Source organism: Zootoca vivipara, chromosome 8, assembly GCF_963506605.1.
Source record: "Zootoca vivipara chromosome 8, rZooViv1.1, whole genome shotgun sequence".
Taxonomy (NCBI): domain Eukaryota; kingdom Metazoa; phylum Chordata; class Lepidosauria; order Squamata; family Lacertidae; genus Zootoca; species Zootoca vivipara.
In genome coordinates, this window is record NC_083283.1 from 9,649,989 (window position 1) to 9,667,418 (window position 17,430).

General features: G+C 44.2%; 1 protein-coding gene across 1 annotated transcript in view; it reads left to right on the top strand.

Annotated features, from left to right (window-relative positions):
- Nucleotides 1-9,997, top strand: part of NDRG1 (N-myc downstream regulated 1) — a 48,319-nt gene extending 38,322 nt beyond the window's left edge. The window contains exons 12-16 of the mRNA XM_035124884.2: nt 1,382-1,433; nt 2,025-2,072; nt 5,555-5,590; nt 6,160-6,211; nt 8,428-9,997. Of these exons, the coding sequence (XP_034980775.1) occupies nt 1,382-1,433; nt 2,025-2,072; nt 5,555-5,590; nt 6,160-6,211; nt 8,428-8,693 (454 nt within the window). The 3' untranslated portion in view covers nt 8,694-9,997. The remainder of the gene's footprint in view (nt 1-1,381; nt 1,434-2,024; nt 2,073-5,554; nt 5,591-6,159; nt 6,212-8,427) is intronic.
- The last annotated feature ends 7,433 nt before the right edge of the window (nt 9,998-17,430 follow it).

Consider the following 17,430-nt stretch of genomic DNA (forward strand, 5'->3'; position numbering starts at 1 on the left):
AAAACTGGTGTATCAAACTGATTGTATAATTCTCATGGTTGCCATTTTTTGCCACTAAATTGATAGCAATAATTTCAGTGGCAGAATCAAGAGGCACAATGCCCTAGGCATGCCAGACATAATTTTAGTATCATCTGCAAAGGGCTCTTTATAACTGTGCCTTGTCCTCCTTTTCATACCCAACCAAGCTCCTCATTCCCCTGCTATTTCTTCCATACTTTTTCAAGTATTAATTTGAACAAACATAAGGAAGGGAATACATTAATGGTGACACCACTTTGCACTTTAATCTCATTTATGAAGAACGTGCCATGGGCATGTCTTAATCTTTTACCTTGTTGATGTCTCAACAAACTGAAGCTTACGGGACTTAACCGCTTAGAGATGTATGTGGTTTATTCCTGGGCTGTCCCAGTTACTGAGGGTAGACAGCAGTGAGCCGTGACTTGAGAAACAAGTGTCATGGTATGGCAAGTTGTGCAAAACGTTATCGTGAAAGCTTAGCTGTAAATGGGTAAGAAACTAAACATTTGCCTAAGGCTTGAGAAGCAAAATTGAATCTTAGCTACTGTGGTTTAGTGACAGCTACCATCAAGGGTGACATCAGATGCCCACAAGCCACCGTGTTGGAATGTAGACCAGGCATAGGCAAACTCGGCTCTCCAGATGTTTTGGGACTACAGTGCTACCTCTGGTTACGTACCTAATTCATTCCGGGGGTCCGGTACGTAACCCCAAAAAATCACGAAAACGCTCTTCTGCGCATGCGCGCGTGGCAAACCCGGAAGTAAACGCTTCTGGGTTTGTGCAGTACATAACCCGAAAAGTACGCAACCCGAGGTACGACTGTACAACTCCCATTACCCCTAGCTAACAGGACCAGTGGTCAGGGATGATGGGAGTTGTAGTCCCAAAACATCTGGAGGGCCGTGTTTGCCTATGCCTGGTGTAGACAGTTTCATCACAGCTGCCTTACTGTTTTCTGCTGTGACACACATCTCACTAAGGGTTGTTTGTCTAGTTATGTTTCACCCTTCTCATAGTTCCACGTCCTCTCTTCCTTGCTCGTTGTTACTTTGGGGTTGAGGTTTGTTTGTTTGGGTTATGTATTTTTGCTGCTGCGAAGTAATTTGGTACTGTGAGAAATTGGGTCCAGAGTGTTGGGGATTATTTGTTTGAGCTACATGTTGGCTCCAGCTTCAAATAGTTCTGTGCATTTCTCTTAGTGACAGTTAACTCACCAACAAATATCTTGAGATTCTGTGGTTTATACAGAAGCTGCCTGATTCTTCAGTAATTTGTTACAAAAACTTTGTTTTAGAAATCTTGTATATTGAGAGTGAATATAGCAATGGCTGCAATTTCAGTTATTTCCTTTCAGGTGCCCTTCACTGTTGGTGGTTGGAGACAGCTCTCCTGCAGTTGATGCTGTGGTACGTACAGATTAGCTTTAGAAGTGTGTCACAATAATCCATTGCTGGGAATCCATTACATTGATCGAACTGTAATACTACCAATCCATTTTTGAATCTTTTATCTCTCCTAATGTTCAAAGTGATTTATAGTGCTGTTCTCAGCAAATCTGTAAGGTGGCCCATACTTCCAGTTTGCAGATGGGACAATAAAGTCTGGAAAATGACAGCTTATCCAGGGTTCCTTTAAGCACGCACACACACACACACACACACACACAGAAAGGGTTAAACCCCAAGCACCGTAGTCCCAATTTGTGTTGGTGTTGGTGTGTCCCTGCTCCTAATATTTCTGGTTTTAATACAACTACCAGTGATACAACTAGCATCACATGTAGCTTGGTCCTTAATTCTATGGTTTGCAGACTTAACCACATTGTGGAGGCTCCCTTCTATCTGCAATATCACTGCTTGGAGGTTGTGGGATGCCTTTGAGGGTCTTTGCTTCCTGAGACATTTTGAAGTCAGAGCCATAAGTGCTGTGTTGAGGACGTTTTTGCTGTTAAGCGTAAAAATAAAGCTCACTCTTCTCCCCCTCCCTTTTCCAAACAGGTTGACTGCAATGCTAAACTTGACCCAACAAAGACCACACTCTTAAAGGTAATAAACATAAGCGCTTTCTCCAGAATCAGAGGAGTTTTGTGTTTTCTAGAGTATTTGAACACAGTGACTGCTGCTTGTTGGCAAGTGTCTTGCTTAGACAGGGAATGTTGTAGATAACAGCTGTAAAAAAAATTCACTGTCTGTAGGGGAGAAACAGAATGTAGACAGAATGGCTGGCCTATATTTTTGTACATGCATTAGGCCTGTAAGCATTGTTAGACTGTAAGCATTGTCAGAAGATGATAAGGCTACCAGTACTACATTCAGAAACTCATTCCATAATGGATTTTAATCCTGCCAGTAGTTAGTTTCAGAAGGTCATATAACGAACTCCAGTAGTTCATCTCCTCCCATTGTTGCCCCCTGGCTGGTGAGAAGATATATCTGTACCATGCCAAAGATGGTGAAAATAGCTTAAGTCCTTGGCCTTAGATGGAGTTTTTCCAGTGTTTGACAGTTTGGTCGTTTGAATGTCCTGTATAGTATAGCATTGCCGTTGTGTAATTCAAACCATTTAATCAACAGCAGGGGTGGGGATCCTGTGGCCCTCGCGAAGTTGTTGGACTTGACACTCCCATCAGTTGCAACCCACGTGACCAATGGGTCAGGTGATGGGAGTTGTAGTTGAACATCTGAGAGATCAGATATTTTGTTGTTGTTGTTTAGTCGTGTCCGACTCTTCGTGACCCCATGGACCATAGCACGCCAGGCACTAGAGATCAGATATTAGAGACCCCTGTTTTAAAGCCTTTCTGCTTCTAAAGACTGCCCAGTGTAAGATCTGTCTATATCAATATTGTCAAATCAAAAAGTCTGAACTGGAAGATTGGTAATCCTGGCTGCCTCTTTTATCATATGCAAGATCATTGGTTTACCCAAAGATACTGATTTTTATTTGCAAGCAAACCAGCTTTTACCCAGATTGGCATTTCCTTGGTGAGGAACTGAGAAATGGTGGTCTCTACTAGACGCTTCCATCCTCTTTTTATGAGAACGAATAAGTGTGCTGAATTTCAGTTACTCCAGGATTGGACACTTTGTAAATTTAATCTGTCTCCAGGTTATGTCTGCATTCTGGTTACTATTAGAGAAAAGTGGCACACAATACTGCCTTGTGTGAGGCAGTTTAGTTGCATGAGGTCATTTTGTGTCTAGCTGCTCACTGAGGAATTTGTTATCATTTAATGTGCCTGTCCTTCACTTTCAGCACATTCCCATGTTCCCATCTAATCAATCAATAAATAAAAACAACATCTACACTCTAAAACGGTCTGTTAAGCAGTAATGTGCAGAATCTGCTTCTGGACAAGATGAATTACTTCCTCCCCAGAAGCAAGGTGGTCTTGTGCATGATGAGCCCTGGCCTCTTGGTTTGCGTGGGATTGCACAGCTGAGTTGCAGTGCTCTTGTTAGTAAAAGCTGAGCATCTCATTCTTGAAGAGGAGCAAGTTTATTGGTCAACAACATCCAGGGGATGATCCCCTCCCTGAGGTTACAGATTAATGTTATGCTCCCAAAACAGCCAAGGGATTTAACATGCTTGTCACTAATCTGCAAAAGGACACTGTGACATCTGTACCACAGTGAAACATTGTTATAATTGTAAAGGCCTTTAAAAAAAAAAGTCTGGCTGATTCTAATTTGGTATGTCTTTGCAAAAAGCCTAAACTCTTCCTGTGTGCAAGCTGTGGTATCTGCAATTCTCCTGCCCTTTCCATCGACATCTTGCTCAAGCATTATCCCAAGAAGGCTATTGCAGCCTCCTCAAAACAGAAGCACGTTGCCCCCAAATGAAATCGGAAGTTGTGCTTTTCTTATGTGAAACTCCTTTTCACGCATGTCAATACAAAAGTATGAGTCTTAGGCAGGGTGAATTTGATTTAAATCACTAGTCAGTAAGACTTGATTTAAATCATTATTTTTTTTTTTACAGAAAGGTTCAACTTTTCTGGCATCCTTTTAATATTTACAACCAAAGGAAGGTTTCATTTTTGGAATAATAAATTTTCAGAGTAGTTTTTATAGTTACATCAAAAATGACTGATTTGGTTATACTATCAGAAATACATTGACAGATAATTATGAAATTATTGTTTATATTTGGACAACTTTTCTGCTGCACTTTATTGGAAGGAGAAAAATAATCATTTCCTTAATAACAATTTATTTAACTAAAACAATTACAGTACATTATAGCATATGTATCCGTGTTTGTTAACTGATGTGGTTAAACAATATTTTTTTTATAAAAAAAAACCAGACTGAGTTTTAGCACACATGAAAAACTTTAAACAAATCCTTATTTCCTGATGAATAGCATTTGGACTATAATGTCACTTAAATAGAAAACTATCTTTAGGAAGATTTTTCCTCCAAAAGCATTTTATTTTAAAAATCTGATTTAAATAAAAAAAATTGATATTTTTTTAAAAAAAAAATTAAATCATTTATTTTTATCCACCCTGGTCTTAGGTACTACTGGAGGGTTGGAGGGAATTTGTGAGTAGATTGTCGATCTGGCATAACAAAATAGGATTATTTAATGAGTAACTTCTCAACACAAAAAGAACCCGCACTTAGACATATATTTTAATCTCACTCTTAGTTGAAAGATATAGAAATGTTCTAAGGCATTTGAGACATTGTATTTGTGGGGTTGTGAGGTAAGAAGATCTTCCCCATAATATATTCCATTGTCAGCTCTATCAAAACCCCAAAAAGAGATTTTTGGAACAGATCCTGGCACCGCTACTGGGATAGAACCCTGAAAATAAAAAAGTTGGCTATTATCTGACTGTGATCCGCTTGTCACATACAAAACAGCCCTATTTGCTAAAGCTGCTAAAAGTATTTGTGCTAGCTATATAAAAGACAATGTTGTAGACTGTGCAGGTAATAAATTAATTTGACTTATTGTTTTTTGTTTTTTTTTAATTATTGATTTTTTGCAATAACAAAACATAAAAAGAACATAATATACAATATACAAAAAACATAATAAATGACAATACACAACAACATAAACAACAATATTTTCAATCAATCTTATTTTCCGTATCTTTATCAACTTCCTCCCCTCCCTCCCAACTACATTTCTATATATCACTTACTTAGCACTTTATAAATCTTGATTGCAATCTTTTTCATAATGATCTAATCTAAATAATACTCTTAATCCTTTCTCAATACACAGTGCACAAAATCTCTTAATATAATTCTAATCTTAAGAACACATAAACATCATATCACTTAACTAAATCTTGACACATAATACAGTACATTTATCTAACTTGTACTTCTGCAACCTCCTAAATTTGACTTATTGTAAATGGATGTATATCTCTGGATTTCTTTTTACAGGTTTTAATTGATGTGTTGGATCTGCAATTGAATGTGTAATGGTTTTTATTCAAACACAATAAATAAATAAATAAATGATTGATTGATTGATTGATTGATACTTTTATTAATTTTTGCAGATGGCTGACTGCGGTGGTCTTCCTCAGGTTTCTCAGGTAAGATCTTACTGAAGAGAATGCATGCTGGGGTGAGGAAGTCCAGACTGTTTGAAGGTGTGGGGAACACGATGGCAGGAGTGAAATCACGCTCTGCTTCGAATTAAAACCTAGTATTACTGGTTTGGCCTAGAGTGCTATAGCTTTGCAGTGATGGGTTTCTTAGAGACTCTGTTACAGAATTCCAAACTCTGTTTGCAACTGCTTTCTAAAATATACATCCTTTCTAAAATACTTCCATGGTAGCCCTGCCCTCCAAATGGTAGCCCCGACCCTCTCAATAAAAGCTCACCATAGCTGCATTGCACTTCTCTCTACGATGATGCAACGCGCATCAAAACCTCCAGTCTTCTTTCTCAGTTATGTGTACCCACTAGCAGGAGTTTTAGCAAGCACACTTTTAAAAGAAAATTGGCTTCTGGCCTAGAAGTGATAACATGGCATAGTAGCATTTTTTAATTTCCATGGCTTACTGTTACTGGAGTCCAAAGACTGGAGTCCAAAACTGAAAACAGTTTGCCATTGGTAACTTTCAACTTCTTAAAAAATGTGGTATTTTCTTTTAACAGCCTGCAAAGCTCGCTGAAGCTTTCAAGTACTTCATACAGGGCATGGGATACAGTAAGTACATGTTTGTTTCGAAATAAATGTGCAGTGTCCTCTTAAGCTGCCATACTAAATGGATCTCTCTTGTTGGCGAAAGTTATATTCTAGAATTACTGGGTTTTAAAATGTGCAAGTTTGGGTGCATCAGTATTGGACTCCCCTAAAGGGATATCAACTTTGTCCCAAACTGGAGCAGCACATTAGCTATGTTCAGGCGTTTATGGTGAATACCTTTGGGGAGACTGCATGTACACAAGCTGCACCACTCACATCCCTACATGTGCCTGCTTGGCTTAGACCAAGGGTCCCCAAACTTAAATTGCTGGGGACTGGTACAGCCAGCGCTGATTGCGCTGCGGGCTGGAGCGTGCGGGAGCATGCTCCCATACATCTGCACACACACGATTTCCGGTGCACTTCCAGGTCGCTGGGACACCGGAAATAGCTTATGCGCATGGGCCTCCTCCGGCATGGAAGTGCGCCAGAAATGATGCTTGCGCATGCGCACAAGCTATTTCTGACACTCCGGCAACCCGGAAGTGGGCAGCTGCGCTGCACCGCGCCGTTAGGAGCGGTCGGCGGCAGCGGACAGTGGGGTTTGCCAGGGGCCACATAAAACAGCCTCGCGGGCTGCATCCGGCCCCCGGGCCTTAGTTTGGGGAAGCCTGGCTTAGACCTTCCGATATCAAGCAGAAAGGTCTGAAGGGGATTTCTAAGTACGTTGTGGTCAACACACTTTGAATCCGCCTCATGATTGTCCTATTCAGAACTCCCAGTCTTGCTTCTTGATTTAGATTTACTTTTTGATTTACTCTGTGAAGTAGGTGAGACTGAGAGACAGTGACTGGCTCCAAGTCACCCAGTGAGCTTCATGGCTGAGTTGTGCTCAGTAGTCCAGCACCCTAACTTCTACACCACACTGCCTCGCATATGCATCTCTCGCACATCATCATCTATCATTTATACCCCACCCATCTGGCTGGGTTTCCCCAGCTACTCTGGGCGGCTTCCAAGAATATTAAAATACAGTAGTCTATTAAACATTAAAAGCTTCCCTAAACACACACAAATACAGCCCAGTGCCACTTTTGACCTCAGCACTGTGGTTTACTGACCTTAGGCTTTCAAACCTCCCTTCTTAATCCACTTCCTGCTGCAATCCATTTTTGTTCCTAGGCACTTAGGCCAATTTCCCCTCAAATCTTCCTTCAGGTTCTTATTCCTTGACTTGGCTGTGTGCTTTCCTTAAACTCTTTCATGCAAGCATATCTTCCTTCCCTGGTGTATCTTATTAATGGTCTACACACCATATTTTTCGCTCTATAAGATGCACCAGACCATAAGACGTACCTAGTTTTTAGAGGAGGAAAACAAAACAAAAATTCTGAACGAAACAGTGGACGTATGATTTTTGTGGTTCATGCTGTGGCCACAGACATGATATGTGATTTGTTGGTGAGTTTGGGGTAGCCCAATGCAAAAATCCTGAGAATCCACATGGATCCGTGCTTTGTAACCACGTTTTTGAGCCTTAGCAAAAATCCTGAGGATCCATGTGCTTTTACCTCCCCCCTCCCAGGCAGCCTCCTTTATCGCTAGCGTCCCTTATCTCCCTCCTGATTGCTTGCCGATCAGCTGCTCAGTGGCTTCCTTTCAATACTCCCTTCCATCTTGTTTCCCTTAGCGTCTTCCTTAGCTGGAGCAGTTTTTTGCTCCTCCTTTTCCTCTAATTTCTCTCCTCATTGCTTGTTTTAGTATTCCTGTCTCCTCTTCTTGCAAGTTCACTGTCTTTACATCCCCCCTCCCAGGCAGCCTCCTTTATTGCTAGCGTCCCTTATCTCCCTCCCAATCGTTTGCCGATCAGCTGCTCAGCGGCTTCCTTTCAACACCCCCTTCTCTCTTTCTAAAAACACACACACACACACAATCTGCTTTTTGCCCCTAGGCAATTTGGCTCCAGGGACCACACATTCGCTCCATAAGATGCACAGACATTTCCCCTTTTTAGGAGGAAAAACATGCGTCTTACGGAGCGAAAAATGCAGTTTATACTGTATCTTTCTCCAACCCATTGGATTACAAGCACTTCCATATCTAATTTTCTGTCTTATGTGTTGCCTATTCTGGTCACTGATCTTCATTATTTGCATTAACCAATACAGGAGGACTTTATTTATAAACAAACAAATAAACAAACAAATCTTCACCTGTCACTTGTATTTCGTTTGCAGTGCCTTCTGCAAGCATGACCAGACTGATGAGATCCCGCACAGCATCTGGTTCCAGTGTCTCCTCCCTTGAAGGGACCAGGAGCAGGTCCCACACTGGCGAAGGAAACCGCAGCAGAGCCCACACTGGCGAAGGAAACCGCAGCAGAGCCCACACTGGCGATAATGTCCGGAGTCGTGCTCACACTGACACTCACATTGAGCTCACTCCCAACTCTGCAAACAACACTGAACAAACCAGCCCCAAGTCAATGGAAGTTTCTTGTTAAATGAAAGGGGCTTGAATTGGAAGTGAGACCTAACCACCACCTACTGTGTATCTTGATACTTAACCTAAAGTGTTTTCTGTAACACATGACTCTGTCCCCCAACTAGAGTTCAGCAGGGACCAATAAAGCACGCATCTCAAGTTTCTCTGTTCCCTTAACAGAGGTTGCTGCTATTCTGTTCTCCAACTAATTCTAGATTGCTTTAAAACTTGTCCAGTGGTGAAGCTAACAGCATTTGATCACCAAGATTGAAACCTAAGCTACCTAGGATCTTGCCTTTGAAGATGATCCATCTCTTGCAACCCCCCTCCCTTTTTTACACTATTAAAAAAAAAAGCCCTTTCCCAATGCGACTTTAAATAATTTGCTTTGGGGAAAGCAATGCATGACTGGAGACTTTTAGAAAAAGTCTGAAAGTGAGGTTGAAGGTGGATTTACTCAAATCTGTACATATTAATCGAATGGGAATTTATGTCTGGCCTATATATATAATTAAAATAGGGAATGTATTGCAATTTCAGGCAAACGAAATCTTAAGCCTTCATGCTATTTAGTGGCAGTCTTTTTCCTTTTAGAACTAAAACTGCTTGAGCGAGTAAAGGCCAAGGTTCAAATTAATGTCAAAAGCATGCCAGCAATTGGTCTTACGTTTTGGACCTCAAAAGGATGTTTGGATATGACAAAATCAGTTGGCCTTGTGGCTACTTAGTAATGCGTGTGGTGGTTGGGGGACCAGCAGTAAGTTCTCTTAGAATGTGGAAAAGTTGTGTAATGATTATAAAGTGCTCTATAGTCAACTGCCAGGTTGGTCGGCCCCTAGCATTTCAGGATTAAGACCAAGTGCTGGATGAATACTTTCCACACTGTTCATGAGCAAGAGATGCAAGACTGCAATGGAGATTTTGATGACTGTGAATGTAGAGGTGTATTGATTCTGCAGAGCTGTATTTTGGGGAACAGTGGGCAACGCAACAGATTTCCAGCATAGAATGGTTGTTGTTTTTTACAGATTATTTTTCACTGGCTTTCTATTTGCTACTTCACAATTTGTAATATAGCTCATGATTTTTGGCATTTAAAACTTCAAGCATCTCTACACCTGAATATCATTGGTATTTCAAAGAAAACTAAGCTCTAGTGTAGGCAAATCACCTATTTTTAAAATGACAACTGCAGAGTTTCTTGGGTGGTTCACGAGGAGGAGGAACAGATGGTAATTGAGAGGCGAAACTTGTCTATTTCAGAAAAGTTTATTAATGAATTATTTGTATTTATTTCAAAAATAAATTTGTAACTTTGCAGTAGTTTTGCATCTATTTTGTGTCCTAAAAATGATGGTGATCCTTGAGATAAGGATTTAAAAAAAAAAGTATGAGCTTGACTCTCCCACGTCAGTTGGCCCTGCACTTCAGTTGACCCTGCACAACAGAAAGTCCATCTCAGGTAATTGAAAATGCACCACACTACTAGTATGGATCACTTAAACTGCCTTGAGTGCATTCTCTTATGGATCATCAAATGGGTTAAACACCAGGAAGCAGGAGATGAGGATAAATGTAACATTTTCAGATTGGGGAGAAATTAGTTCTGTACTGGAGCTTGAGTGTTCAGACCCCTGGGCTCTCACTTGTGGGGTGCCTCACGGTTCTGTCCTCTCCCCCATGCTTTTTAAGATCTACATGCAGCCACTGGGAGAGAGCATCAGGGGGTTTGGGCTAGGTGTTCATCAGTATGCGGATGATACCCAGCTCTACCTCTTTCAAATCAGAACCAGTGAAGGCGGTGAAGGTCCTGTGTGAGTGCCTGGAGGCGGTTGGAGGGTGGATGGTGGCTAACAGATTGAGGTTGAATCCTGACAAGACAGAAGTACTGTTCTTCGGGGATAGGAGGCGGGCAGTTGTGGGGGACTCCCTGGTCCTGAATGGGATAACTGTGCCCCTGAGGGACCAGGTGTACAACCTGGGAGTGATTTTGGACTCACATCTGTCCATGGAGGTGCAGGTCAGTTCTGTGTCCAGGGCAGCTGTTTACCAGCTCCATTTGGTACGTAGGCTAAGACCCTACCTGCCCGCAGACTGTCTCACCAGAGTGATGCATGCTCTGGTTATCTCCCGCTTGAACTACTGCAATGCGCTCTACGTGGGACTACCTTTGAAGGTGACCCAGAAACTGCAATTAATCCAGAATGCAGCGGCTAGACTGGTGACTGGGAGCAGCCGCCGAGACCATGTAACACCGGTATTGGAAGACCTATATTGGCTCCCACTACGTTTCCGAGCACAATTCAAAGTGTTGGTGCTGACCTTTAAAGCCCTAAACAGCCTTAGCCCAGTATACCTGAAGGAGCGTCTCCACCCCCATCGTTCTGCTCGGACACTCAGGTCCAGCGCCGAAGGCCTTCTGGTGGTTCCCTCGCTACGAGAAGCCAAGCTACAGGGAACCAGGCAGAGGGCCTTCTCGGTAGTGGCACCCGCCCTGTGGAACGCCCTCCCACCAGATGTTAAAGAGATAAACAACTACCAGACTTTTAGGAGACATCTGAAGGCAGCCCTGTTTAGGGAAGGTTTTAATGTTTAGTAGATTTAATGTTTAGTATTTTAATGTCTGTTGGAAGCCGCCCAGAGTGGCTGGGGAAACCAAGCTGTTTCCTGGCGTGTGGCCGGTGTTGCATGCCAACAGATCAACACACATTCAACCTATGCATGGATTGTTGTTGTTGTTGTTTAGTTGTTTAGTCGTGTCTGACTCTTCGTGACCAGAGCACACCAGGCACTCCTGTCTTCCATTGCCTCCCGCAGTTTGGTCAGACTTATGTTGGTAGCTTCAAGAACACTGTCCAACCATCTCGTCCTCTGTCGTCCCCTTCTCCTAGTGCCCTCAATCTTTCCCAACATCAGGGTCTTTTCCAGGGAGTCTTCTCTTCTCATGAGGTGGCCAAAGTATTGGAGCCTAAGCTTCACATCTGTCCTTCCAGTGAGCACTCAGGGCTGATTTCCTGTAGAATGGATAAGTTTGATCTTTTTGCAGTCCATGGGACTCTCAAGAGTCTCCTCCAGCACCATAATTCAAAAGCATCAATTCTTTGGCCACCAGCCTTCTTTATGGTCCAGCTCTCACTTCCATACATCACTACTAGGAAAACCATAGCTTTAACTATACGGACCTTTGTCAGCAAGGTGATGTCTTTGCTTTTTAAGATGCTGTCTAGGTTTGTCATTGCTTTTCTCCCAAGAAGCAGGCGTCTTTTAATTTTGTGGCTGCTGTCACCATCTGCAGTGAACAACTGTTTACCCTATGGAACCCAAGAAATTAAAATCTCTCACTGCCTCCATTTCTTCCCCTTCTATTTGCCAGGAGGTGACGGGACCAGTGGCCATGATCTTGGTTTGTTTGATGTTGAGCTTCAGACCATATTTTAAAATTGTATTATATGGATACATTAATTTATGAAGGCCTGGAGCTTTCAAGAACCTTAATGTTGAATATATTCCTGACAGGGCAGGAGAGTTTTTCTTTCTCCATCAGTTTCGTTTCTATATACCTGTTTGACGAAGGCCACCTCTTCGCAACAGAACTACTGCTGTGGGGGCAGCTCACGTACAGAAGAGGAGAAGCAGGTTCACATGTGCCGTCTCTGCTTAGAACAAGCCGCCACAACGTGACGCTTTTGCCAAGCGTACATTATGCTATTTCTGAGCCTTGTCCCAGATACAGATAATTGTCCCGTCGACGGGGGACATGGGCCCGGCTAGTTCTGTAAGCAGCTTAGCTTTAAGATGGGGCAGGATGCAATCAAATCTTCCTTGAGATAACTGGGCACACACCTGCTACTGTGAAAAGCCCTTGGCAAGGCAGCGTGACATGAGCATCGAAACCTTGTTGGCAGACCCACATTTGACACAGACCAAATCCTATTCCTGCCCGGGCAAAGGAAGGCCAGTCTGTGTGGCTCTTGTGATGGTCTTACGGAAGCTACATTTGCCGTGCCGAAGGGCACCTTTGGATTCGATGATAAATGAATCAACCTGCTGTGTTTGGGGCAGAAATCTGTGGGGAGCCACAGGAGGTACTGCCTTAGTTGCTTTTAACAACCCCCCCCCCAATTGCTGGATCAGTCAGGGCAGTGCAGGTGGGGGAGATCCAGAGTTTATACAGCCATACCTTGGATCCTGAATGCCTTGCGAATCGAACGTTTCGGCTCCCGAATGCCACAAACTCAGAAGTGAGTGTTCCGGTTTGCAAACGTTCTTTGGAAACCGAACGTTCCACGCAACTTCTGCGGCTTCTGATCGGCTGCAGGAGCTTCCTGTGGCCAATTGGAAGCCGCGCCTTGGTTTCCGAACGTTTTGGAAGTCGAACTGACTTCTGGAACGGATTCCATTTGACTTCTGAGGTACCACTGTATAAGCAAAGGTTGCAGGCAATCAATTGATTTTAAGAGAGTGGAAAGTGCTTTAAGACAGGATCCCCTTCCTTACCACCAGCCCCGGATTTAGGGCAGTGGAGGTGGAGAAGATCTGTTATTGAGAAGATCCATTTGGGGGTGCCAACTTTTGGGCTCCCTCGGGGCACCACATTACCAAATTTTTAGGCCAGATATCATGGTGCAGTAAATGTGAGATTGTGTTTAGTGTTCCTGAGTTGTTGTTGTTGTTTTTTAAAAAGCAATGTGAGATCAAGATTAAGGTCACGACATGTGGGATTGCAGGAGACGGCCAACCTTTCTCTCCCAAGCTGCTATTTGCTGTGCGACAGACGCTAGCATTGGTGCCAACAACAGCTTTCCTCCTTGGGTGACTTGTTATTGGGGGAGAGTTTTCATTGGCAGCAAAAAAGGGGCGAATCCCCACCACTTTCTCACCCTCATTAGGCTGACTCTACCCACACCCACCAAATAAAAACCCTAGTCCGGCAAGAACTGAGCACATTCAGTGACCATAAAATGCTTACCTTTAAGGACCTAGAATTAGGGCATGGAATGGAGCAACTAGAATCTGGAAGAGCAGCTCTCCACGCTGCAACATTTGGTTGCAGGTGGGGATGGATGAATCTGTCCGTTTGGGTTTCTCGTTTTTCCAGCCTCTTGCATTCATTCTTCCACATTTTGACACCAGTTCACGATTTATTTAGTTTTTTAAAGTTCTCATGAGAATTAAATCAACCTTTAAGTGTGCAATACTCCTAGCAGACACATTTTTGTAGGTGACATTCCTTCTGTACGCATTTTTGCAAGTTAGTGTTCCCTACATAGAATGCCTTTTGTGTTATTTTCACTATAATATGTGCATCATTCTGTGCACTTTATCCTGATATAGACATTTCTGTACACACCACTTGGCTGGAGAACCGCACTTTAAAATTTGCAGGAGTCCAGCACTTGTGTGGAAGTATGGCTTAGGAAGAGTTGTCTTTAAGGGTGACCTTAAATCCAATCTCTGTAGCTGCCTGCCCCATTCATTTCCAAAAACCCGTTTAGCCTGAGACACAAGGAAAGCATGAAAGAGCTCTGTGCAATGTGGGGATAAGTGACCCTTCTCAACAACCACTTTGAGCCCTATCGCAAACCCTTGTCTGTCTTCAACCTCCTTTTGAGGGAGTCATTTCCTATTTAACCCAATCCTGGCCTCCTCAACGTTTTCCCTTTTTCTGTACCATCTCACCTTGGGAGCATTGTTTTCAGCGCAGAATTCTGAAGAGGCGCTTTGTTCTTCTGGGCCGCTCGTAGCTGCCCATTGCACAATGTGACCGTCATGCGCCGTCTCACAATAGGGACTTTCAGAACTCAATGAATAGGGAATGCACCCTGCCTGGGCAACGCTTTGTTGCGAAGTCTGTGTAGCATGAGATAATTGTGGTGCCTCTTCTGCTGCCAGAATCTCGCCAGATCACAGGCTGTTCCATCTCTAAAAGGCAATTCTCCAGCCGCTGGAATATTCCCGCACCATCTCTTGATCGTATAGTTTGGTTTCCTTACACCTGACCGCAGCGCTTTGGGCTGAATCTGTTCACTAAGAGAAGACCAAGCCCACAGAAGTTTTGCACATTGTTTATGCACCGGTGCCTCCAGTTTAAAGAACATAACCTGATCCTACTGGATCAAGCCCATTTAGTCCAGCGTCCTGTTCTCACAGTGGCCAAGCACATGCCTGTGATTAGCCTGAAACAGGACATGAGCCCAACAGCACTCTGCCTACCTGGGATTCTCAGCAAAGGCACGATGCAGAGGAAGAGGATGGGGTACAGTGATCCATGCTACAGTCACCTCCAGGCTTGACTACTGTAACTCGCTCTACGTGGGGCTGCCCTTGAAACTGTCCCAGAAACTCCAGCGGGTGCAGAATGCTGCAGCGAGGCTTCTCACGAGGTCCTTGCCATGGGAGCATATTCACCCAGCGCTTTACCAGCTGCACTGGCTCCCGGTGGAGTACCGGGTCAGGTTTAAGGTGCTGGTTTTGACCTTTAAAGCCCTATGTGGCCTAGGACCCTCGTACTTGCGGGACCGCCTCTCTTGGTATGTCCCGCAGAGGGCCCTAAGGTCTGTGAATAATAACAACCTAAGGGTCCCAGGCCCTAAAGAAGCCAGATTATCCTCCACCAGGGCCAGGGCCTTTTCAGTGATGGCACCGACCTGGTGGAATGCTCTGTCCCATGAGACTAGGGCCCTGCGGGATTTGATCTCCTTCCGCAGGGCCTGTACCGTGTTTCTCCGAAAATAAGCCATACCCCGGAAATAAGCCATAGTGATAGGCAGTTTAACCTTGTAGGTTAAACTGTACCATACTTAATAATAATAAAAATAAGACATCCCCTGAAAATAAGCCACCGTGTTTTTTTTGGTGTTTTTTTTGAGGAAAAATAAATATAAGACGGTGTCTTGTTTTTGGAGAAACACGGTAAGACAGAGTTATTCCGCCTGGCCTTCAATTTAGCCTGATCCTCCATTCCTTTTTCTTTTCCCTTTTTCTGTGACGAAACCTTTCTGGATCGCCACATTTAAATACTTCCCTGGTCTCCTTGCTGGCCCTAGCAGGACCAACTTCGCTAGTTAGCCCTGGTGTTGTACTTTATGTTGTTTTTAAGCTGTTTTTAAGTTGTTTTTAATCAATGTTTTATATTTGTTGTTAGCCACCCTGAGCCCGGTTTCTGGACTGGGAAGGGCGGGGTATAAATAAAAATTTAGTAGTAGTAGTAGTACACACAAGTAGGACCATTTCTCCCAAATAAATGACTGTGCATTGGCTGCATTATGAAGGAACTGTTTGCAAAGGCCCTGGAAAGCCCCCCCCCATTCCCTCACTAGTTACTCTGTACACGCTCAGAGGCCATTTGTTTTGTGTTTGCCTACTTTAGGAATGGAACCCACTTCTTGAAAACTCCCCCACCCATCCTCTCCAACATTTCCGTCCCCCAGATCGGGATGTCAGGAGGGGCACGCTTGCCAATATGGCGCTCTGGCGCTCGTCAGCAGACTTGCGCCAGAGTGAGTGCAGGAACAAAAAACAGGGCATTCCAGGATCCAAACTGAAGCCTGGATTGGCTTCTGTGATCTGGGGTGGCCACTCGAGGGGTATGCGTACTCCCACAAGAACTACAGTCGTAGCTCGGCTCCAAAACACCCTGGAACTCAGATGTTTTGGCTCCTGAATGATCGAAACCTGGAAGTGACTCTTCCGGTTTCTGAACGTTCTTTTGGAAGCCGAACGTCTGACAGGGCTTCCGATTGGCTGCAGGAGCTTCCTGCAGCCAATCGGAAGCCGCGCTTTGGAATCCGAATGCTTTGGAAGTCGATCAGACTTCTGGAACGTATTCCATTCGACTTCCATGGTATGACTGTACTTCCCAGTGGTGCAATTGCATGACATTTGGAGTGCAAGTGACTTAAAGCAGACACACGCAGCCGCCACCCACACCAGCACCCCGCTGTGCATGGGAACCAGAGCTCAAGTGTGGGTCCAAGGATGTTGCAGCAATCCTGTTGAATGGATGTAGAGTGCCAGGGCAGTCTCGAGCAGGTCGGGCGCCCTGGCGCTGAGGCGCGGAGATCGCTCTGCTGCCCCCCCTTGCAGTTTCGCTGCGCAGTGCCCTGCCTACCGGCCCCGCGTCCTGGCGCCCTGCAGCACCGGAACTATACTTAGAGCCGGCCCTGTAGAGTGCCATCCCAATCCAATGGTGCTTTGGACTCGCTTCTACTGAGCTGAGCGGATGTTTCACAAGAGCAGCATGCCCTGTGAGCTCACAAAGAGAGTAGGCCCAAGTCACTGGGGAAGTGCTACCCAACTTGTGCTAGGTGCATCCTTCACTGTGGTTGCAAGTACACTCTGGAACTCCCTGCCCATTGATACTAGACAGGTGTCTTTGCTGTACTGGTTTCAGCACCTGCTAAAAACTTTTTTTTTTTTAGACGAGCCTACCCACACATGCAAACCCCCATCGTTCAGCCTGGACACTGAGATCCAGCGCCGGGGGCATTCTGGCGGTTCCTCGACTGCAAGAAGCAAAGCTACAGGGAACCAGGCAGAGGGTCTTCTCGGTAGTGGCACCCACCCTGTGGAACGCCCTACCATCAGAGGTCAGAGAGATAAACAACTACCTGGCATTTAGAAAAAACCTAAAGGCAGCCCTGTTTAGGGAAGCTTTTAATCTGTGATATTTTAATGTGTGTTGGAAGCCGCCCAGAGTGGCGGCGGGGGGGGGGGGGACGGACCAGATGGGCGGGGTATAAATAATAAATAATTAT